The following is a 23699-nucleotide window of genomic DNA, read 5'->3' as shown; positions in this document are numbered from 1 at the left end:
TGAGAGGTGTTTTGGTCCAGTTGCATGCTATTAAAGGGGATTATGCAGCCTCGGGGCCTCTTTTGTGTTTCCTGGTCCGTGACTTAACCAGTGTTACCCTGCTACATTCTCCCACAATGACATCACAGGCCCATTGCAATGCGGTCATCTGATGCGAGCTGGAACCTCTAAAACTGTGAACCAAAATAACCTTTTGTCTTTGTAAATTAATTATCTCCAGTGTAGCAATACAGTGGCAGCTCATGTAATTAATAATATATCAGTTTCTGCCATTATGACAAAATATGTGAGAGAATCAACTTAAAGAAAAGTTTTGCTCAAAGGGAAGGAACACCTGGAATGAAGGAAAGGAGGAAAAGAAAGAGAGAAGGAAGGGAAAATATACATGGAAAGATAGCTGGGATAATTGTCCTACTGATGTGTATTAGTTTATTGAAAGGAACAGTTAATGCTTAAGTTTTTTGACCAATTTTGCATGCTTATAACTGGTAATCTGAACAACTAATTTGAGGACAACAATATGCAATTCACAACAACCACTGGTGACTCCCCACCATCTTGTTTAGTGAAGCTCTGTATTATTTCTAATGTTTATTATTATTATTTTTTATTCTCTTTACTGGCTTGATCAGTCTTGCATTCTTACATCTGGTAGTCTGAGTAACTTCGCTGAAGATAACAATATGTAATATACCAACTACTGTTAATTCCTATCATCTTGTTTTGAAACCCTGTATCATTTTTATTGTTTTTGTGGTGTTTCATTTTGGTCTATGTTGTTGGTATTTTGTTATTTTTTTATTCTCTTTAAAATTAAAAAAAAATTTAAAAAAGCAAAGTTTGTTTGGGTTCATAGTTGCAGTTCATGGTCAGTTGGCTTTGGTTTGAACAGGGACAGAGAACATGGGGGAAGAGCGGGTATCGTACAGCAAAGCTGCTCTCCTCCCAGTAGCCATATGGCAGGAAGAGCCCAGGGTCCCCATGCCTTTTCCACCGGCCTGCCTGTGAAAACCCAACTTCCTTACACTGACCCCACCTTCTAAAGAGTCCGCCAACTTCCAATAGCAACACAGGCTGGGAACTAAACTTTCAATCCATGAACCTTTGCGTGACATTTAAAATCCAAACTGTAGAAGCCGACTAACACACTCTCCATTGGATCATGCAGGAACTAGCAGGTTTGAAGGTTAACTTTCCAAGACCGATTTATAAATGTGACTTTATATAATGCTTGCACTCTAGCTCAGTGGATGATGACAATACCACATCTGATGCTGCCCTGCTGGATCTATGCCTGTAGACGGTTCATCCAGAAGCAGGACAGGCGAATCTCCCAGGATGCTCAGCACAAAACACAGCTGGAAAGTGCAAAAACACCCTTTTACTTCTGTATCACGTCAGCCCTCAGAGCAGAATCAAAAGCCATACATACCTTCCTGGTGGTTCCCGCCGCTAACCTCCCCACTGGAACATTCAGATGTTCATGCAATTTGAAAGCATTCATTAATCTGACAGAAACGGGATGAGAACATCAGGTCAAGAGAGATGTTTTGGAAAACTCAGGCACACAGAACTGTAACAGTGAAAAGGCTAGCCTGGTGGTGTTACTTGCAAAGCTCCAAATCACAATACTTTTATTGGAGCACGACATATTCTTCACTTCACAAAAAATGTTTTTAAAAGACAACTAGAATTCTAAATGAGCAAGTGAAAATGGATGGCCATTCCCTTCCCAGCTTTTTGTTGGAAACCTGCAATGGTGGCAGCTTGTGATTATTCATTTGCTTATTCCTTATTAATTATTTTATGTAGTCATTTTTTTAAAAGCTCCCTCATTCAGGATACAGGAAGCCGGGTCTTGTTCCCCATCCTTCCTCTACCAATACTCTGAAAAAGTGAAACTGCCTTTCCTCCCTGGATTCTTTTTTATTTTTATTTTTATTTTTGGTTTTTTTCTGGTACTGGGAATCGAACTCACAACCTTGCACTTGCCAGGCAGGCGCTGTGCCGCTGAGCTAAATCCCCAGCCCCTCCCTGGATTCTTTATTAGGGAGCTCATCCTCAGTGGTACAGCCTCCCCTGCCTCCTGACACAAAGGAATCGCAGGACTTCTCCCTACCGTGAAATAATAATGGCAGCGTCTCCCTTCCTCAGCCCTTTCACAGTGGCATACGTTTCCAGGTGTTCTTTCACCGTCAGCCTGGGCCACAGCACGTTCTCCTGAGGACAGTATCCCAGGAACTTGAGCTCTCCCTCTTCACCCAAAACTGAACCGCATCCTTGGAGTTCCACCTACAAAAGTAAAATGGCTTTAGAAACACGAGTAGCCTTTTCTCCAAAGGTAAAATTGACACAGAACACTGACACACAGCTATGAAAGCCTAACATGTTAGAGAATCAAAGAAGTCTCACGTACATTGCTTCATATTAATGATAAGACACAATGTAATCGATTAACATAAAATTATAGTCCTACATGTGAGGGAAGACAAAAACCTGATGAGCTTCGGTGCTTCCTGAGAAGCTGTATGAGGAAAAGGTCCTGGGCTGCTGGTCACATTCCAACTCCTGTTACACAGGAGTAATAAAAGAAAAACCTAATTTTAACCAAAGATAAGAGTATAGTTTGATATAGCCTATATTTATCATGAAATTTCTAGTTTGAGAACGCAAACCATTTCTTTGTTTTTCAATACCTCTCCAGCCGTTGGCTTTGTGATCCCGGCTATCATCCTAATAGAGGAACTTTTACCAGCACCGTTGGGTCCTAACAATCCAAAAATTTCACCTGAAAGAGAAGCATCAGATTAGTAATATTGGAAGTGAAATACTGACTTACATTAACCTATTTCTTCACTGAAATCTTTAGAAATCTGGGTACCCCTCAGTCAGTGACATTTAAAAATTAATAATGTATATGTAATCCATGTCGTGAAAATATCATTTAATTGTAATTATACAAACTATTATCAAAAAGTTCATGTATTTTATGTTATTGCAGCTGTCTTTTTTCTTCAAACTTCTTGTTGCAGTTTCAAATGTACCCAAATTGTTTTCTATAATACATGGCTGATGTGCAGATAAATGATAAATGAATCCTAAAACTAGGAAATTGGGGGTACTTCCTCCATCCCAAATTCAACTGCCTGGGTCTAAACTGCCATGGCCCTTTATGTGAACTGATATAAACTGCCTCCCCCCGCAAATTCATAAGCACCCAGTATGTAATCTCAAAATATTAAAAAATGAATCAAACCTGCTAAAAACCCTCCAAAGACATTCCACTAAGTTGACGTAAACATGAACTTTTTGTATATGTGCTGCCGAAGCGAGCACTATATGTGCTGCTGAAGCAAGCACAACATGAGCTTTTTGTTGTTTTAAAATGCCGTTCCTAGCTGGGCAGGGTAGTGCATGCCTGTAATCTCAGCACTACGGGAGGTTGAGGCAGGAGAATTACAAGTTTATGATTAGTCTAGGCAATTTAGCAACTTAGCAAGATCTTATCCCAAATTAGAAAGCACTGGGTATGCAGCTCAGAACAAAGGCCCTGGATTCAATACCCAGTACTAGAAAAAGTTACAAATATTCCTAATGTAGTCCCATATGAGACACAACCATTTCAGATATGTTGCTATGCCCGAATCCCTGTCCTTGCTGTTTCTGTTACTTTGGTTTTTGTTTTTGTTTTTTCCGGTACTGGGAATTGAACTCATGACCTTGTGCTTGCCAGGCAGGCACTGTGCCACTGAGCTAAATCCCCAGGCCCTGTTTCTGCTACTTTGAAGCTGCCCTTATCTCTTAATGCTCACATAGTTAGCACTTTAATGTCATATAGATCTTGGCTGAAATGTCGCTGTTCAAGGAAAGCCTTCCTTGACTCTAACCACTTACGTCATTTCACATATTTCAGTGTTCTACATAAAGCTCATTTAATACCTGATATCATACAGTTTTATTTACAGAGCCCCTCCTTGTGTATAAAATCCATAAGGGAAAAATTTTGCTTATTTCCTTCATAATTGTTTTCCGGACACTACGACAGTCCCAGACACACTGACAAAATATGTTAGATGAGTGAGGGGAATAAATGCTTCAGCAAAGAAAATGTTGCCCATGACATAGATTTTTCACTGGGTATTTCTAAATATGATGACCAATTTAAAAAGTGATGGCTCCAAACCTTTCTTAATAGAGAAAGAGATATTTCTTGTTGCTAATTTCTTCTTCCTTTTTGAAAAGCAATTTTTCTTCTGGCCTGCATATTCTTTGTGTAGACAGTTGGCAATTATGGTTGGTTTCTAGAAGAGATGACAGCATGATTTCCCTCTTAAATTTCTGAGACTTTATGTTCCTACGTTCTCCCTACTGGAACCCTTCACGACCTATGTCGTAAAACGAACCGTACATCGAGATAGGGGTAGTCCGCGCTGTTTGTTGCAAATACCATGTATGCTCCTTAGCACAGACAGCACTTCTTGTTTCTAAATAGACTGAAAAAACTGCACAGTTTTCATGGAAACTAGTTCATACCTGGGGCTGTGGAAACATCGCTACATCTGAGTCAAATAAATGAATAATTCTTAAAAATCTTAATCTCTATGTAGCATGCTATCACAAATCTCACTTACATTGTTTAAATCCTGAAGTCTTACTTTTTAAGCTACGGCACTAATAAGGCTCCTTTTGTCAAAAGTAGAAAGTAAACGTTATGTTTTTTATTCTTTTAGGTCCCAGGACACTCCGAATAAATGCCTGCCTGCTTAAAGATTAAAAGCTTTCAAAATGCAAACGAGAATGTCAAACTCTCTTTTGGACAGTCTGGGATATTTCCAGTCACATCTGTCGTATCGCTTGCTTTTCTACCTCATGGAAGTTTGAAGTGGTCAAAGCAGTCGACGTTCTTATTCTCTCTGCTTGAACGTCTTCATCTTCACCTCCGGGTTCTTCTGGATTTGGTCTAGTATCTGGACTTCGGGGAGAAATTCTGTGGAGAAATGAATTCAGCTTGTTTTCTAATTGTCAAAAACCTAACAAGAGTCAGCATCCCTGCGATTTTACCGTTGTCCTTTCTGCCAATAGACAGGTGGTGATTATGATTCTGCTCATGTGCTTCTGCTTTTGCTGAGAATCCGCACCTCATTACCCAGAATGCCATTCCTGGTGTTGCTGCCGTTATCCCAGGAAACATCTCTGCCTCTTTCAAACTGAGCAGCAAACACTGTCCTTCCTCTTTTTTTTTTTTTTTTTTTTTTTTTTTTTTTTTTTTTTTTTATTTTAAGGATAAAAGGAGGGAAACATTAACAGACATACAACATTTTACAACATATCACAAGCACAATACAGACAATACAGAGTTCCAAACAAAGTGGTAGGGAATTAACAATGGTGGTTGTATTACATATTGATATCTTCAAAGTGGCTTCTCATGAAAACAGATATAGACATGCAATACTGGTCAACCAAAGACTCATTGACAGTTTCTTTCAGCATAGAAACAGCAGATAGAACAACCATGTTATCTATCCTGTATATACATACATACAAAATTTCTCCTTCTTTCCCTTCCTTCCTCTTGAAAACTAAAGTCCCTCTTGGTTCCTTTACTCACTCTGAGGTCACCTTAATCACATCAGACATTTGTTTCAATATCTTTTCTGAGGACTCTTTTCCAGAGTTCCTCTACTGGCAAAACACTCCGAACTATGTCTGTAAATCAACTCCATTCTCTATCTTCTATGTAGGGATGTATACTATCTTGGATGAAATAATGGCATATTTATGTACTCATTGCAATTTTTGAGAAACTAAAGTCTCTCTCAGCTGCTAAGTAGACAAACTCTCCATAACAATCCTATTTTTTGTCACTGAGCCAGAAATCTGATAATTCACTGTTAAAGCAAGGACTTCCCTGATTCTAACCTCTTACATCATTTTACATATTCCAGTATTCCACATAAAACTCATTTAATACCTGATATCACATATTTTTATTTACAGAGCCCCTCCTTGTATATAAAATTCATTGTACAAATAAACCCATTATAAAAAAAACAAAACAAAACAAATAAACCCATTAAAAATGCGTTGTAAAAATAAATCCATATTAACAAGCTGACTATATAGCTACTACCTAGGGGTATTCAAATATGATACTACATATGAAATTAAATTTATCCCAACCTGAAAAAAGGATCCTTTCGTGTCACTTTCTTTCCAAATTTTAGTTCCATGCATCTTAGAACAAAAATGAATAGCAAAGCTTGAAAGTAAGGCTAGGAATAAAGAAAAAGTTTTAGTTAGAAGTTTACAAACATAAGTTAAATATTTTGAGGAAAATTGGTGATGTTTTGTCTTCAGGGTAATGTAGTCATAATTTCCTATGGGTTAAGGATCAAATCTAGCTGTACAGTCCTACTACACTTAGTTAAATCTGTCTTCTTCCTTGCGCTCATAACCCATATTTAACCTGTCAGTAAATGTTATCTGCTCCATCTTCAAAATTACCTAAGACTCAATTACTCCTCACTACACTATATCACTCCACCCAAGTCGAGATCATTATTATTTATCACCTGGATTACTGCAGTACTTCCCCACCTGCTCTTCTTCTGTCCCTCTTACCCTATAAATGTATCTTCATCACAGTAACCAGACATATTCTTTCAGCATAGAAAGTCTGGTCCTGTCACTCTGCTTAAAACCTTCCAGTGGCTCCTCCATTCCTCAAAGTAGTGTCGAGGTCCTTAAAATGGCCTAGAATACATGGTATAGCCACTAGAGGCTTTTAAACAGAGCAACATGACCAGACTTCTATGTTGAAAGGCAAACCCACAGATGACCTCATTAGTTCTATAACCATCTCTCTTTCTACTCTTCCTCTTGCCCACTGTGTGAAAATCACTCTGACCTCCTGGACAAGCCTGGAACATGCCAGGATCATTACTGCCACCTCCTCCTGAACAGTTCTTCCCTAAGCCTTCCTGACCACCCATCTTACACAGCCTCCTGAGTGCTAAAATTATAGGCATGGACCATTATCTGGATTTTAAAAGCTTTCTCCAACTCAGGGGGAGATAGTAAACAAAGTACACAAAGAAAAATTAATTTTGTACTGAATTCTGGACTTATACATTCTATTTCTACTTATAAAAAGTCTTTAAGATTTAAAAGCATGTCTGATGTCATATTGAAAGCATTTGCAGATTTGGAACACCTTAAACAAGATAAAACCACGGTCATAAATGATAACCATCCAAAAGAATATATAGTAAGACAGAAAGTCCTCTTACTATTAAGCATACTAGAAGATCAGCTCCACTCAGGTCAAAATTTATTTCTGTAGTTTCTATGTAGTGCTCCTGGGCTCTCTAAAAACACCAACCAAAAAAAAAAAAAAAGCTAAATGAAAATTAATCACTTCATCATTTACATACAGTTATATTAAATTTCCCATAGGAACTATTTCCCTGGCTAAGCACAATTTCTTTGTGTACGGTTGTGCCAAATGCTCTACAAAGGAGGGAAGCCTCTCACTCAATTCTTACTATTTCTCAATGAGCAAGCAATGCATATCTGTTGTTTTCTTCTATTTTTTAAAACGTATCTTGTTTTAAAACAAAAGCCATCGATGAAAGCATAGCAGAGAGAGATGCTGTCATTTGGAAAACTTTTGTGTGTGAAAATACTTGTCCTGTGTTCCATACAAGCCTGTTCACAGGGAGCCTTTAAACATCACCTTCCCAGGACTTTGGCTCCCTGCAGTGCAGCCTTCTTACTCCTATGATGACTGTTTTCCATTATAAGTAGTTCTATCATCTTATTCTCTCTTCATCAACTCAATCAAAAAGTCACTCATTCCTCCTAAATTATATGTACAATTTGAAATTAATTTGTTCAATCTGTACAAGTCTACTTATATTTTAGAGGGCAAACGCTTTAATCAAAGAGATGTTTATAATCAAGATTTCCAGTCATTGCTCAACCAGTGGAAAAATATTTTTACAGACAGAAGACTTTCCCAGTTCTCCAAGAACACAAGTAATGAAGCCCTCCTTACTCTCTTTTACACTTCTACAGAGTGTATTCTTGACTGAGCAGTTCTGCCTTGGCCTCTTGGAACATTTCTCTCGGCTTAAATCATGCTCTGCTGCTTCAATGCTGAAAGGTCTTTCCTGCTTCAGTGCCTTTGCTTCCCCTCCGCTGATCCTGCTTTCTTCCTGTCTCACTCTGCCACTAATTCATTCTGACGCATCCTTCAGGAATGCATTTAAACATCACCTTCCCAGGACTCTGGCTCCCTGCAGTGCAAGTTACTGTGCTTTGTATGTTGTCCCTTAGCACTTTGCCCTCTTTGCCTTGCAATGTAACCTTAGATTTTGTTTTGTGTTTGTGCTTTCTCAATACTGAGGATTTAACCCAGAACCTTCCTGCTAAGCTATATCCTCAGACTTTTTTTAATTTTTTTTTTTGTTGTTGAGACTGGCTGTACCTTGGGCTCTAAGTTGTCCAGACTGAACTGGAGCTTCTGATCTTCCTACCTCACCTTCCAGGACTGCTGCATCACACTCTACTTTTTGTAACCTTTAAGCTTATGGTATTAGCTTGCTTTAAGTTGACCTTCATCTCCTTTGAGTTCTATGAAAGAAAGTACTATGCTGTCTTTGGGTATTCCTACCAACTATTACAGTGCCTAACACAGAACAGTGTTTGATGTATGTTTTTGAATAAATGAATGGCATTGTACATGAGTTTATACTTCCAGTGGATAATGAATACTGACTGAGCTAAAAAAACTCTATCAATCTCAATTACTGTTAAATGCTATTCAAAACTCTCAATTACTGTTAAATACTATTCAAAACTCTCAATTACTGTTAAATGCTATTCAAAACTCTCTCAATCTCAATTACTGTTAAATGCTATTCAAATCAATAGATTTAACAGTAATTAACAGTAATTTAACAGTAACTATATTTTGCAGAGTGCATAACGCAAAGCTTTTTTTATTTTAAAAATTAAAAAACTAACAAAACAACAATGAAGATGAAATCAAAACAAAACAAAAACAACAAAAACGATACATGACCTCAAAACAAAATGATAGGAATTAACAATGGTTGCTACATGACATACTGTTAACTTCAACGAAGTTGCTCAGTCCACCAGACATAAGACTGATCAAACAATCAAAGACAGTAACAAGTCATAAAAAAAAAACAGCATTGGAAATGATCTTCTTAATAGCTTTCCTGAGCTACATTTTTCATTCCATAGGATGTTGTTTAGGTATATACAGCTGTGCAAGCGTCACTGCAATTCAATTTTAGAACATTTTAATCATTGCAAAGGAATCATCACTATCTACATAGGCCTCACTGAAGCACTTCAATAGGCTACATTCTTAATATAAATAACACGGTTGTTGATCTTACCTTTGACAAAAAGACTATAAATGCACCCAAGGTAGATAAAGGAATGAATACCATGCTAGAAATTATTACAGCTAGCAGGAAGTAATCAAATAGCAAGAGGAACACCATGTTCAAGACCTACAAGACAAGTCCAAATATTTTGCATCAGACATACTCAGCTCATTGATAAGTGAGAAAACATTTAAGATGTAGGTATCTTATCATGCATATCACAATATTCCCACATGCAGATCTACGTTCATGACCATCACAATTTCCCCTTTCAGAAGGGAAAGGAGAAGAGCTTTTGTTAACACGAGTATTCATGATCTTTAGTTTCCAGACAGAAAATTCCTTTACTAAAAAAAATTTCATATGTATTAGCTGTACAGATTAATGTATTTATTGTGACTTCAACCTCTCCTTTTCATCTTCCTCCACGCTGAGTATTGAACCCAGGGTCTCACACACGCTGAGCTACAGTGTGATATTTAATACATGCGTGCAGAAGCAATAGACATTTCCCTCTCCCTATCATTTATGTTGGAGCTTTTGAACTCTTTCCTGGATTTTCATAAAATTACACTAGATTATTGTGAACAATAGCCATCCTACTGTGCTATGGAGCACCAGAAATTATTTTTTTCTATCAGTGTTTTAGCACCCGTACCTCATCTTCTTTTATATTACCTCCCTCCCTAAGTGCCCTTCCTGACCTTTCATAATGACTCTCCTTCATTCAGATCAATTTTTGTAAGCTTTCACGTATAAGAGAGACCATATGATGTCTGTACTTCTGGGTCTGGCTTATTTCACTCAACACAATGCTCTATAGTTCCTTCCAGCTTGCTGTAAATGATAGGATTTTATTCTTCTTATGGTTGAATAATATTATTCTGTGTATATACATCACATTTTCTCTATGCACTTTTGATGGGCACTTAAGTTGATTCAATATTTTTAGCTGTAAATAAAAAGGAACCATAATTCTACACTGCCAGTTATTTATGATAGAAGAATAATTAGGCGAATGTGGATTTGAAACGGCACTTGATGGGGCATCTCCAGCATCATGAAGGCTGGTTAGTAACATAATTGTCAACAGCCATGTTGGCCAACTGCCCTGGTAGTGCTTCACCATCAGTGCCAAGAAAGATTTCATTCAGAGGTGAAAGTACTGAAAACACAAATAGGCATGAATCCTTTGTTCGCCTTTGATAGCCATTTGAAGAGTAGCAGTAAGGCCACGCAAAATGACATCTGTTCAGCAGATCCAATATCTCCGATGATCGTGGCCAATGGCAGTAAGCCTACTGATTGAACAGGAAAGTCCCCATGGAGGATATCGATCAAAAGACCTTTGGTGCAAAAATCCTCAAGACTACCCTCAAAGCAGTCTTCCAAGGGAGGTAATGCTGTAGTTCTTTCTTTTTTTATTTTAAAGACAGCAAAAAATAATTTTAAAAAACATTAGAAACTATGCAGAATTTCAAAGACAAGAGGATATGAATTCAACAATGGTTGCTATATTGCATATTGTTGTCTTCAAAGTAGTTCTTCAGATTGCCAGATATAGGCATGCAAAAGGCTTTGGTGTGTTGATGATTGTAAAAGAGATAGCAATAGATACTATTTTTTGAATACAAAGAACTGCAACTCAGAGAAGTCAAATCACAGTATCTTCCAATGAGGAGGAATAATAGCGACCTGCTGGGCAGCAGTGTCTAAGGCTAATTTTCCTACACAAGTGATATGGTGGTGACTGTATTTTCTTACAGACGGTCTTGGGTTGGATTTCTCTCACGGTTTCAGTACTCCCATGCCAAAAGTTACAAAATGTTTCCTAGGTAGACATTCATCCGCAACTCAGGATATCAGATTAAAGATAGAGGGGCTGGGGATTTAGCTCAGCAGCACAGCACCTGCCTGGCAAGTGCAAGGCAGTGAGTTCGATTCCCGGTACCGAAAAAAGCAAAAACAAAAACCAAAAACAACCAAAAAGGAAACAGATTAAAGATAGACTGGAATGCAGAACCCCACGAACTCTGGGTCTCCAGTGTTTTAGTAAATGTTTCTAGCAAAGCACTCCACAATCTTGGAGAAGCTCTTTGCTTCCATACATACTTGCTAGTAAGTTCTCTGACACAGTTAGAAAGCATCTTTGATATAAGAAACTAGCAGTTTAGTTTGAGACACCTGTTAGAGAAAAGGAAGAGATTATACTTTCAACTCTTACAAAGCTAATTTTCATTCTAGTGTTACCATGAAGCCCTACACTCTAAAGAATCCATAAATTCAACAGTGCATTTTTTTGTTTGTTTGCTTGGTTTTTTTGAGACAAGGACTTGCTTTATAATGTAGGCTGGCCTTGAACTCATTACGTAGCCTATGCTGGCCTCAAACTCTGGTTATCCTCCTGCCTCAGCCTCCTGAGTGCTGGGATTACAGCTTTGTGCCACTATGCCCTGTTCAATAGTACATTTTTAATTTCAAGTCTTCTAAGAAGTTCTCCACTAACTCTGTTCAAAGATTTGTGCCTGAATTATTCAGGAATGTCATTGACTTGGTAACATGAATTACATTTTCCTCTTTTGTTTTGATAGTGTGATTTTAAAATAAGGGTTAGAATATCCCTTATCAAAAATGCTTGTGTCCAGAAAGGTTGTGGATTTCAGGTCTGTCTGTAGTTTAGAATATTTGCATGTATTTAATGAGATACTTTGGGGTGGGATACAATTCTAAACAGAAAAATTGCTTTTACATTTTATACATACTTTGTCTAAATAATTTGAAATTCTCCCTTGAGAATGTGGAATAAATTGTGTTGTACATCCTGAATTTTGACTGCAACCCATCACATAAGGTTAGGTATGGAATATTCTCCATGTAGTATCATCTCAGCTTTCAAAAATTTTTGGATTTGGAGCATTTTGGATTTTCTGTATTAACAGTTTTTCTTACTGCTCAGAGTAAATGTGACTATACTTAACATTACACTGAAAGTTTAAAAATAGTTATCCATTATATGTATCTATTTGTGTGTGTGTATAAATACTTACAATATAGAAGCAGAATGACCAGAGGCCACTACTTTTTCTCCTCTTGCGAAAAATAAATGATATCACATATGTCAAGAAAGTAAGGGAAACTGCATAACCAAATGAAGTAGCAACCTGAAGATAATACGAATAGTATCATAGTCAAAAAATGAAATATTATCAGAGGAAAATACTTTTAAATTTCATTGTACATGCCCTTTGCATGGATTGTTTGCAAGTGAAATCATATTTATGATGTGAAATAGCAATGGTACATTTTATTATTAAGTACAAAATGTGGTTTCTGTCGTTTACTTTCTGTGGTTTACTTACCAGAGCAAATATAATTCGGCTTGTAATATAAATGCCTCTCATGTTTGTAAGGCAAACAATTAAGTACATCAAGAGGAGAATTAAATTAAAGAGGCTAATGTCCACCACTGCGTGTCCAAACCAGTAAGCAGAAGGGTAGAGGCCTGAAATCCACAGCTGAGACTTAGCCTTCTTCTGATAAGAAAACACAGGGTATACGCCGATTCAATTAAAATGCAAATCCAAAACAAACACATTAGTAGAATTTTCATGAAAAGTATAATCTAATATTCTATTATTTATATAGATTTAAACAGATCCACTCCACTTTTCAAATGTGCATTATTTCATTTGGTATATTTTACCCACAGTGCCACCTTAACTCATGAATAATGAATAGAAAAATGGACACAACAATGATCAATGCATAAAGTTCCTTCAAAGTAAATAGTGTCTTGTGAACTGAAAGACTTATAGATTTTTCTTTTGTCTGTTATCTCCTCAGAGAGTTATTGGCTCAGGATGGTGCAAGCAGATTTATCTGAACCTGGTCTATCTGGATAATGAGTATAATCAAACAAAAATGCAATAGAATATTGCAATTTCCAGAGTACCAGACCTAACCCACGGCTTAGATTTCATCTTCAGTGTCGACCTCAGTGATTTCCTCCTTGCAGTTAGGAAGCAATGTAGTTGAAACTTTGTATTTTCCTTTGAGTTCTGAGAAGTCATTTGACTGTTTCTGTAACTTTCAACTGAAATGTGTTTTTGTACTTTTAAAAGTAAATTTTCTGACATTAGTAGGAAAGTGGATATGCTTTGAGATCATAATGATAAGTGAAATAAACCAGACACACAATTTTTTTGTTTGTTTGTTTGTTTTTGTTTTTTTTCTGGTACTGGAAATCGAACTCACGACCTTGCGCTTGCCAGGCAGGTGCTGTGCTGCTGAGCTAAATCCTCAGCCCCTAGACGCACAAACTTAAATATCATGTGGTTTCTCTTCCATGAGAAATCCAAACTATAAATAGAGAGCAAAATAAAAGAAAGACAATAGAAAGTAGGGAGACAGATTTTTCTCAAAACTGGAAAAGGGAGCAAGAGATGGAAGCAGCAGAAAATAGGAAAAGAGGGTGAAAAAAGGCAATTAAAGTATGTTGTGTGCATATGTCAACTCCACATGAGGAATGCCAACATCATGTACTGCATACATGTACTGATAAAAACTTAAAATTTAAGTAAAAGACATATGTGTACATGAATCAAAATAATGCTTAACTGTGTTATTTAAATTAAAAATATATTTAAGTGTTTTTCACAGGGGAAAACGTTTCTAACACATAGCATTAAAAATACAACTACTGAGATTCCTGAGGTCCCCGCTCCACCCTTTTCTTACTTTGTAATCACTGACACTGCTCATGGCGACGTAAGGAGAAATGCAGCATGCAACCACAAATATGAAAAAAACACCTTCTGGCAGCCCCGTCCAGATCCCAAAGTCCTGCAAATATAAAAGGTACTTTCAGCTAGTGAATATTTTAAATGAAATACTAAAAATTATAAGGAACGTGCTTTTGGAGTATCAAAAACTCAAAGTATATATAGCTCAACAACATCTAAAAGACAGATAATGATTTCTTATTTAACATAAGGCTTCAACTCAAAGAGCAAGAAAAGTCAAAAACAATGCAGAACTACTTCTGGGTATATATCAAAAGATCTGAAAGCATAGGTATTTTTGGTTTGGTTTGATTTGGTTTGGTTTGGTTTGGTTTGGTTTGGTTTGGTTTGGTTTGAGACAAGGTCCCACTATGTAGTTCAGGCTGGCCTTGAACTCATTATATTGCCCAGGCTGGCCTGGAATTTGCAGTGATTCTCCTGCTTCACTCTCCCCAGTGCTAGGATTACAGGTGTGTGCCACCATGCCGAGTTTGAAAGCATATTTTTGAAGAGTTATCTGCACATCTATGTTCACAGCATTATCACTCACAATACACAAGAGGTAGAAACAACACAGTGTTCATCAGTGGGTGTACAAATACACAAAATATGATCTATTGACATAAAATAAGATATCATTCAGTTTTTTCAAAGGAAAAAAATTCTATCACATGCTACAACACAAATGAACCTGGAGGATATTATGCTAAGGGCAATAAACTAGTCAAAAACAAAGATAAATATTATAAATATTTAATGGTTCCACTTATACATGATGCCTAAAGAGGTCAAATTTCTTTTTTTTTTTTTGCAATTCCAGGGATTGAACTCACGACCTTGCGCTTGCCAGGCAGGCGCTTATGCCACTGAGCTATATCCCCAGCCCAAGGTCAAATTTCTTGAAACAGAAAGTAGGTTTGTGGTTATCAGAAGGAAAATGAAAAGGAAAATAGAGTTATTTAGTACGTATAGCTTTACTTCTACAAGATGAACAAGTTCTGGAGACCTACCTCACAACAACGTAAATATACTTAATACTAATGAGTTCTATGCTGACAAAAGGGTTGTGATGGAACATTTTGCTGCGTTTTTACCACTATAAAAAATAATAACTCAGGAATTAGGACCTTTGATTAAGAGGTAATTCAGGCCCACATATCGTGTCTTTGACTGCAGATTAGAGATGGATATGGGGATGGTTAGATGTCCTCAGTAGCATAGAGCTAAAAAAAAAGAAACTTATTTCTCTTGAGCCCAATTGCAAGGAAATAAAATTTAAATCACTGTCCAATCAATGTCTACCTCAGGCTGGGTTCAAGCCCAAGCAGTGTACAGAATAAGCGTATGGATATAATTACAGGAAAGCAATACAAGCCTGTTTTGAAATAACTAAACTCTCAGATTTTATTTAAGAGTTTAAGGTCTATATAATTTTTCCTCTTGGTGGTAAAATGAATAATTATACCCATAAGAATGAAGGTGTGTGCCACTGCAATGGGTAGTGCCTAAGGGAGTGACCATGGAATCTTGGTCCATTTTGATCTTGAGTAAATAGACAATGATATGGGGAAACGAAATCCGAGAAGAAATAAAAGCTCTCTTTCTGTGACCTGCTGGTTCTGATTTCTGGAGAGTTCCCTTGAGTCACCACTATTTGAACCATCTTGTGTTCTCTCTGATCACATGGTCAGTCATATGTATATGACCACTCAAGTATATTTCACCATTTTCTCCACTATATGCAAAAAACCTGCATTTGCATGTACACCTGACACCAATAATACAATGAATCCGAAACTGAATCTGACACATACGTCACACAAAGGGATTCCCTTTTAACTCTCCATTGCTAGTCTTGCTTTTTGCTCTTCCAAAATCTGGTGTGTAACATTTGTAATCATCTTTGAGATGTCCCTCTTGGTACTGAAAGGGGACACTAAAATTTTTTTTAAAAAGAAAAAGCCTGCCCGGATGCCCACCAAGACCAAGCAGACATGTTGGGCAGGGCTGATAACAGAACTCTCCTTCCTTTGTGTAAGCCTCTGTCTCTGCTGTCTTTGTGTAACTGGTGGCCTTGCAATGTAACTTGAGACATTTAAACTCCCTTAGCAATCCCTGATGTCACCCAACCCTCCAATCACAATGTGCTAAATCTGTCTTTGTATCTCCCTGCTTGCCCTCCCTATAAAAGTTCCCCAAACCTACCAGGTGGCACTGACTTTTTGGGTGAGATCCCAGTCAAGCCCACCAGCATAATTAACTGCCTCCTAAACCTCCTCAGTGCCATTTCTTCTCATGTTTGGTCTGTTTTCTGTAACAGCATCAACTAGAAAATGAGGTCACTCATAAACTTAAAATCAGAATAAAGAAACAGATACGTGGGTGACGATCATGCAACAATCATGATGAACGTGGAAGGCACTATCATGTATCTGAGCTAGAAGGACAAAGGAAGGTGAGATATGACTGGAACCCAATGTGGAGGGTCCCTTTGCTCTTCTGTTTTGCACAATCATTTCCTATTGTCTAAACTGTAGAACACTGGATTATAACCAGAATCCTGAAAACTCAGCCTGTATCAGAAGTACTATTATAGGTAGGTAATGCACGAATCAGGTAGCAAACAGCAAATTTCAATCTCCTACCCATTCAGTCAGTGATGCATGCACACACACACACAAACACACACATACACACTTTCACAATCAGACATATATCTACAACTTCTCAGAATATCCCTTAGAAGAATATGACACAACATTGAAAACTATTAGCCCACAAAGATTCTCTTATTATAACTACAAGCAAAAAAAATCTTATCACCTGTTTAAAGTGTCAAGACACAATAGTAAGATTTTAGGATTAACAATCAACTATGAATATCCAAAACCTGATCAAAATCAGTAAGTTTAATACTTGCCAAAACAAATGGACTTCTTAGAGTTCGAATGCATTGTGTTTGATTAAACATTCGAAGTAGCCCATTGCTGACAATATTCATAAGGATGGGATAACAGTGCAGCTTCTTGGTGTTGCACACAACTGAAAATCTATAATCCTGCAAACAAACAAAGACATATAAGTGAGGTTAATTCTAGATCTTGGAAATTCAAAAGTAACATTTTCATACATAAGATCCTAACAGTGCCTCATTTTGGCTGTGTGTCCCTCTTCAAGTTAACTACATTTTCTGAGCTTCAGTTGAATCTTCTGTGAAAGGGAATACCAAACTGGTTGCCCCACGGTGTTAATGAGATTATGTATGTTATGCCTTAGTCAAGTTGACATGACAGAGTCAGCCTCCACTTATGACAAATTAGAATTAGTATTACTAATTTTATATAATTTTGTCCCGCTGGTGAATAAGCAAAGGAATGTTGATCTTCTGGATAGAGGATAGTTAGCAATTGAATAGGACTCCTTAAATTCATAGTTACATTTATAAGCTGTAATATTTTATTGAAATCAAATACAATTAAATTTGTTTCTTTCAAATTTACAAAATTATCTAATTAGATAATTTGGAAAAATGTTTCACAAGAACCTACTTAAACTTCAGTCTATTCAATATGGCCTCAGAATGTTTCTCTGAATTAAGTTGCTATATACTAGCTAGGTTGACTTTTTGCAGTTTTGAAACCAATTAAAATGTAACAATATCTTATTCTGTTCTTTGTGTTGGGGGGAGTCATATAATGAAAAACTGAGACACAAACCTACCTTTTGTTTACCAGAAACTATGATAGCTCCATTGTATGAGAGGCTTTCGGTGCCATTTCTGTTTTTGAAGTCATCTACTTCCAGAAGTATATTTTGATGCTTCAGTGACTGTATAAAGTCTTCAATATCTGATTCTAGTATGAAGTCAGTAACAGAAGACCATATAAAAACAAGAACATACATACCACATTTTCTAATGAGCCCATACATAATTTTAAATTGATATTTATAGTACATTAATGTTTCTATTGACGTCACAATAATAATAGTAGCCCATCAAGGAAAAATCACCTACTCTACCATCTTCTATTCTGCAAATGTTATGGTCTGATGACTTACATTTATAATTCTGATTAATTCAAGCTAACATGTGATCATTGAAACAAGGTACTTCTATTTTATGATTTTCATTTAAGAAATACATTTAAGCTGATAATTTATAGAAATACAATAGGGTCTGGGGATTTAGCTCAGCGGCAAAGCGCCTGCCTGGCAAGTGCAAGGTCGTGAGTTCGGTTCCCGGTACCGGAGAAAAACCAAAAAAAATAAAATAAAATAAAATAAAATACAGAAATACAATAATTATATGAGGAGTACTTCAGATTTTTAAGCCTGATAATATTCTCCTCCCTCGCTTATTCTCTGAGATAATGGAAAAATAAATAGATACGTATGTATGTATAATACACCAATACATTTTACATACCTGCATACATATTTCATACCTATATATTTCATAAATATATTTTCCTTAGGAAATAGGAAAAGAAAATGATGCTGTCATCAAACCAAAATTTTTTATGTATCTCTAAAGAAGATCCCAAAACTCAGAGCAGATTAATGTAAGGGAGCAAAGTGAAGCTCTGAAGCCACAGTCAGAGTCTGTACCCAGTTATCTACACCTGGAGCAAGTTGAACAGTCAGGTCTTCCCCATACATCACTCACAGGAGACAACAGCTGCACCTGTTCCCTGGATAAAAGTCTTCTCACTATTTTCTAAGAGGCACTATCTGAAGAAAACAGGAGGCCCAAAGCTGAAATAACTCCAGATAACAATGAGGGGAAAATGAAATGGAAAAAGGTAAAAATAAAAAAATCTCTTTCTCTTTTACAGAGAGCTTTTGAAATGAGAGTTCATTCTAGGAATGCACAAGACAGGCTCTGGAGTTGGACAAATAGGACTACAGTGATCCCTCACCTATTGCAGGAGTTACGTTCCAGAGACCCCCACAGTAGGTGAAAATCTGTGAAGTAATGGCGCTATATTTACTTTATTATTTATAAATATTTTAAGGCTTTATAAACCCTTCCCACATTCTTATAAACCTTTCCCATTTTCTTATTAACCTTTCCCACTCTTACAAGCACTTCAGATGCTCTTATATACTTTCTACACTCTTAAACCTATGTAATTTTAACAACATATAAAATTCTATATGGATACTTGATGTGAACTGGACAAGGAGAGATGCTGAGCATATGGGCACAGTGCAGGAGAGCAAACCGACCTATGCTACAGTCACTGAGCCAATCAGCACCCAGGATACAGAACACAGTGTTGCAGTTGGCTGCCTTCCATTCCATCAGCCAATAGTGTGCATGTACAATCTCACAATGGCAAACTTGTGCAAGCAGTAGTGGCATACTGCATTTCCATTGTATACAGTATGGTATTCATCTGCTGATGAAATATATACTGTATTTTATTTCAATTTAGTAGTCTTTTAATATGTTTGAATTAACATGTCTTCTGGGCACTCCAGAAACTGCTAGGGGACCTGGGACTTGGTGGAACACCTCCTGCTGCCAGCATGGGGTAAGCCTGACAACCAGGGAATCTAGGGGCCCTGGAGACTCTGCAGTGAGCTGCCCAGGGAGAGTGAGGCCCAGCCCTTCATCTCCGACATCCACAATGACAAGTTGAAGGACCACAAGGCAATCTCAGAACTCCACCCCAACCAGAACAAGTCTAGGAGACAGCAACATTGGAGAACTTGGAACTCACACACCTAAAATCTCTGAAATGATTGCAACTGAAGTAAAGAAACAACTCCATAAGGCCAAAGAAGAAATCAGATCAGAAATTATCTCTCAGGTAAAAAATGAAATGACAATAATGAAAGAATTGCTCAGCACATCTAAAGAGGACATATATAAAAAATAGAGGAGCATAGAAAAATACTGGAAACATTAACTGAACAATACAGGAAAGAACTAAAATGCATGAAACAGATTCATACAGATATCCAGGAAATCAAAACTTCCATTGGAAGCTGGCAAAACTGCTTAAATGAAGCTGAAGATAGACTTTCAGATCTTGAAGACAGCATTGCAGCTAATGATTGTGAAAGGAAAGATCTCTTAAAAATTACAAGGAACCAGGAAATAATTCAACAGGTGCAAGACTATGCAAAGAGAAACAATGTAAGACTGATAGGCATCAGTGAAACAGCAGGAGTCAACACAAATGACATAAGACTATTTGCAAAAGTAATAGCAGAAAATTTCCCAAGTATGGAAAAAGAATTTTCCATACAGTAAGTGAGGCATATAGAACTCCAACAAGCCATAACTAAAATAAATCCTCACCCAGACATATAATAATCAAGATCCCAGAAATCCGGCAGAAGGATAGAATATTGAAAGCTGTTAGAGAAAAGAAACAGATCACCTATAAAGGAAAGCCTATCAGAATTATGGCAGATTTCTCAACAAAAACCATCAAATCAAGAAGAGCTTGCAGTGAAGTATTCCAGGTCCTGAAACAAAATAACTTCCAATCCAGACTATTGTATCCTGCAAAACTATCCTTCAAATTTAGTGGAGAAATAAAACACATCCATGACAAAGAACAACTGAAGAACTTCATGAACGCCAAACCAACCCTACAAAGAGTACTAAAAGATATCCTAGAAAGAGATAAAACAATAGAAAGGAACCACCTATCAGAGAAAGCAAATAAACAGAGAGTAAAAGTAGGAAACCAGAGCTGGGGATTTAGCTCAGTGGCACAGCATCTTCCTAGCAAGCGCAAGGTCATGTGTTTGATTCTTGGTACTGGAAAAAAAGAAAAAGTAGCCAACCAACAGCAAGTCAATAACAAGATAAAGACAAGCCAAAATATAACAGTTATAACTATTAATGTAAGTGGCCTCAATTCACCAATCAAAAGAAGCAGACTGGCAGAGTAGATTAAGAAACAAAATCCAACAAGATGCTATATACAAGAAACACACTTAACTCAAAAGGAAGTTCATAAACTGAAAGTCAAAGGTTGGAAGACAACTCTCCATGTGACAGGAACCCAGAAAAAAGCAGGGGTAGTTATTCTGATTGCAGACAATGTGAACTTCAAATCAAGAACAATCAAAAAAGATAAACAAGGTCACTATCTACTGTTTAGGGGAAAACTTTATGAGGAAGAGATACCAATCATAAATATGTATGCACCTAACATGGGGGCACCCAAATGTATAAGACGAACTTTAATAGGCATGAAAACCCAAATAACTAATAACACTATTGTAATGGGGGACCTTAACACCCCATTGACACAAAGAGATAGGTCAGCTGGACAAAAAATCAGAAAAGAAATAACAGATCTGAACCAAAGCTGTGAACAAATGGACTTAGTAGACGTTTACAGAGTGTTCTACCCCACAACATCAGAATACACATTATTCTCAGCTGCACATAGGACGTTCTCTAAAATAGACCACATACGAGCCCATAGAAAGTACTTAACTAAATGCAAAGGAATTGAAATTATCCCATGCATACTATCTGACCATAGTGAAATGAAATTGGAAATTAATGACAAGAAACACAAAAACTCCATAAACACATGGATGTTAAATAACAGCCTCCTGAATAACCAATGGGTCACAAATGAAATTAAAGAAGAAATTAAACAGTATCTACAAACAAATGAAAATGTAAATACAACTTACTGGAACCTGTGGGATGCACTGAAATCAATCCTCACAGGGGTTTATAGTGGTAAAGTCACACATGAGGAAAACAAAATGAGAACAAATAAATAGCCTAATGCTGCATCTCAAACTTTTAGAAAAAGAAGAACCAGTCAAGCCCAAAGCCCAAAGAAGGGAGGAAATTACAAAAATGAGGGTGGAAATTAATGCAATTGAGACAAAGAAAACCCTACAAAGAATGAATGAATCAAAGAGTTGGTTTTTCGAAAGAATATATAAAATTGATAAATCCCTAGCTAACCTAACCAAAAAAAGGAAAGAAAAAACTCAAATTCATGCAATAAGAAATGAAAAGGATGAAATCACTACAGATCTATAGAAATTCAGAAGATCATCAATACCTACTTTGAAAATCTTTTCTCCTATAGGATGGAAAATACAGAAGAAATGGACAGATTCCTAGATCAGTATGAATTACCAAAGTTGAATTAAAAAGAAATAAAAATCCTGAAAAACCCAATGTCAATTATTGAAATTGAAAATGTGATTAAAAACCTACAAAGAAAAGCCCAGGTCCTGATGGAGTCACAGCTGAATTATACAAGAAATTCAGAGAAGGCTTAATGCCAATTCTTCTCCAACTCTTCAATGAAATTGAAAAGGAAGCAATTCTCCCCAGCACATTTCTGGAGGCAAGTATTATACTGATAACAAAACTGGAGAAAGACCCAACCAAGAAAGAGAACTATAGATTAATCTCACTAATGAACATAGATGCAAAGATACTCAATAAAATATTAGCAAACAGAATGCAGCTAATCATCAAGAAGATTATACACCAGGACCAAGTGGGGATGCAGGGATTGTTCAATATATGCAAATCAATTAGTGTAATGTGCCATATGAATAGAGCCAAAGACAAAAACCACATGGTCATCTCAATAGATGCAGAAAAAGCTTTTGACAAAGTCCAGCATACATTCATGATAAAAACTCTACAGAAAATAGGGATAGATGATTTTTACCTCAATCTGATCAAAGCCATCTATGACAGACCAATAGCCAACATCATACTAAATGGACATAAACTGAAAACATTCACTTTAAAATCAGGAACAAGACAAGGATGCCCACTACTACCACTCCTATTCAACGTAGTTCTGGAAACATTAGCCAGAGCAATTAGACAAGAGAGAGATACAAAGGAAATAAGGATAGGAAAGGAAGAAGTGAAATTATCATCATTCGCAGATGACATGGTACTCTACACAGAAGGCCCCAAACACTCCTCCAAAAGACTCCTAGAATTAATGAACAAATTCAGTAGCATAGCTGGAAACAAAGTCAATACTCAAAAATTAATGGCATTCCTATACACAAGCAACAAGCATATTGAGAGAAAAATTAAGGAAAGCATAAATTTTACAATAGCAACCAAAAAACTGAAATACTTAGGAATCAATCCAACAAAAGAAGTGAAAGATCTTTACAGTGAAACCTACTGTAGTCTGAAAAAAGAGATGGAAGAACATTTCAGAAAATGGAAAGATATTCCTTGCTCATGGTTTGAAAGAACCAACATTGTGAAAATAGCCATACTCCCAAAATTATTGTACAGAGTCAATGCAATCCCTATTAAAATACCATTAGTATACCTCACAGATCTACCAAAAATATTCCTAAAATTCATCTGGAATCAGAAGAGATGCAGAATAGTAAAAGCAATCCTGGGCAATAAGGACAAGTCAGGCGGCATCACAATCCCTAACTTGAAATTATACTACAAGGCCACTGTGATAAAATCAGCATGGTATTGCCAGAAAAATGGACCTGAGGATCA

The 23699-nt window shown here is 36.9% G+C and overlaps 1 protein-coding gene across 3 annotated transcripts in view; it reads right to left on the bottom strand.

Annotated features, from left to right (window-relative positions):
• Positions 1 to 23699, bottom strand: part of Abca6 (ATP-binding cassette, sub-family A (ABC1), member 6) — a 66299-nt gene that overhangs the window by 5825 nt on the left and 36775 nt on the right. For all 3 annotated transcript variants that reach the window (XM_005402109.1, XM_005402108.1, XM_005402110.1), the window contains 14 exons: positions 17927 to 18060; positions 17127 to 17264; positions 14163 to 14267; positions 12785 to 12958; positions 12473 to 12586; positions 9435 to 9551; positions 7293 to 7370; positions 6184 to 6275; positions 4867 to 4987; positions 4184 to 4301; positions 2697 to 2788; positions 2120 to 2292; positions 1433 to 1508; positions 1264 to 1358 (listed from right to left, as the gene is read on the bottom strand). In XM_005402109.1, coding sequence (XP_005402166.1) covers positions 1264 to 1358; positions 1433 to 1508; positions 2120 to 2292; positions 2697 to 2788; positions 4184 to 4301; positions 4867 to 4987; positions 6184 to 6275; positions 7293 to 7370; positions 9435 to 9551; positions 12473 to 12586; positions 12785 to 12958; positions 14163 to 14267; positions 17127 to 17264; positions 17927 to 18060 — 1627 coding nt within the window. The remainder of the gene's footprint in view (positions 1 to 1263; positions 1359 to 1432; positions 1509 to 2119; positions 2293 to 2696; positions 2789 to 4183; positions 4302 to 4866; positions 4988 to 6183; positions 6276 to 7292; positions 7371 to 9434; positions 9552 to 12472; positions 12587 to 12784; positions 12959 to 14162; positions 14268 to 17126; positions 17265 to 17926; positions 18061 to 23699) is intronic.

The sequence above is a fragment of the Chinchilla lanigera genome, unplaced genomic scaffold, assembly GCF_000276665.1.
Source record: "Chinchilla lanigera isolate Chin_1 unplaced genomic scaffold, ChiLan1.0 scaffold00077, whole genome shotgun sequence".
NCBI classification, from domain to species: domain Eukaryota; kingdom Metazoa; phylum Chordata; class Mammalia; order Rodentia; family Chinchillidae; genus Chinchilla; species Chinchilla lanigera.
Note: the sequence above shows the minus strand (reverse complement) of the source record. Positions and strands in the feature narration are given on the sequence as shown.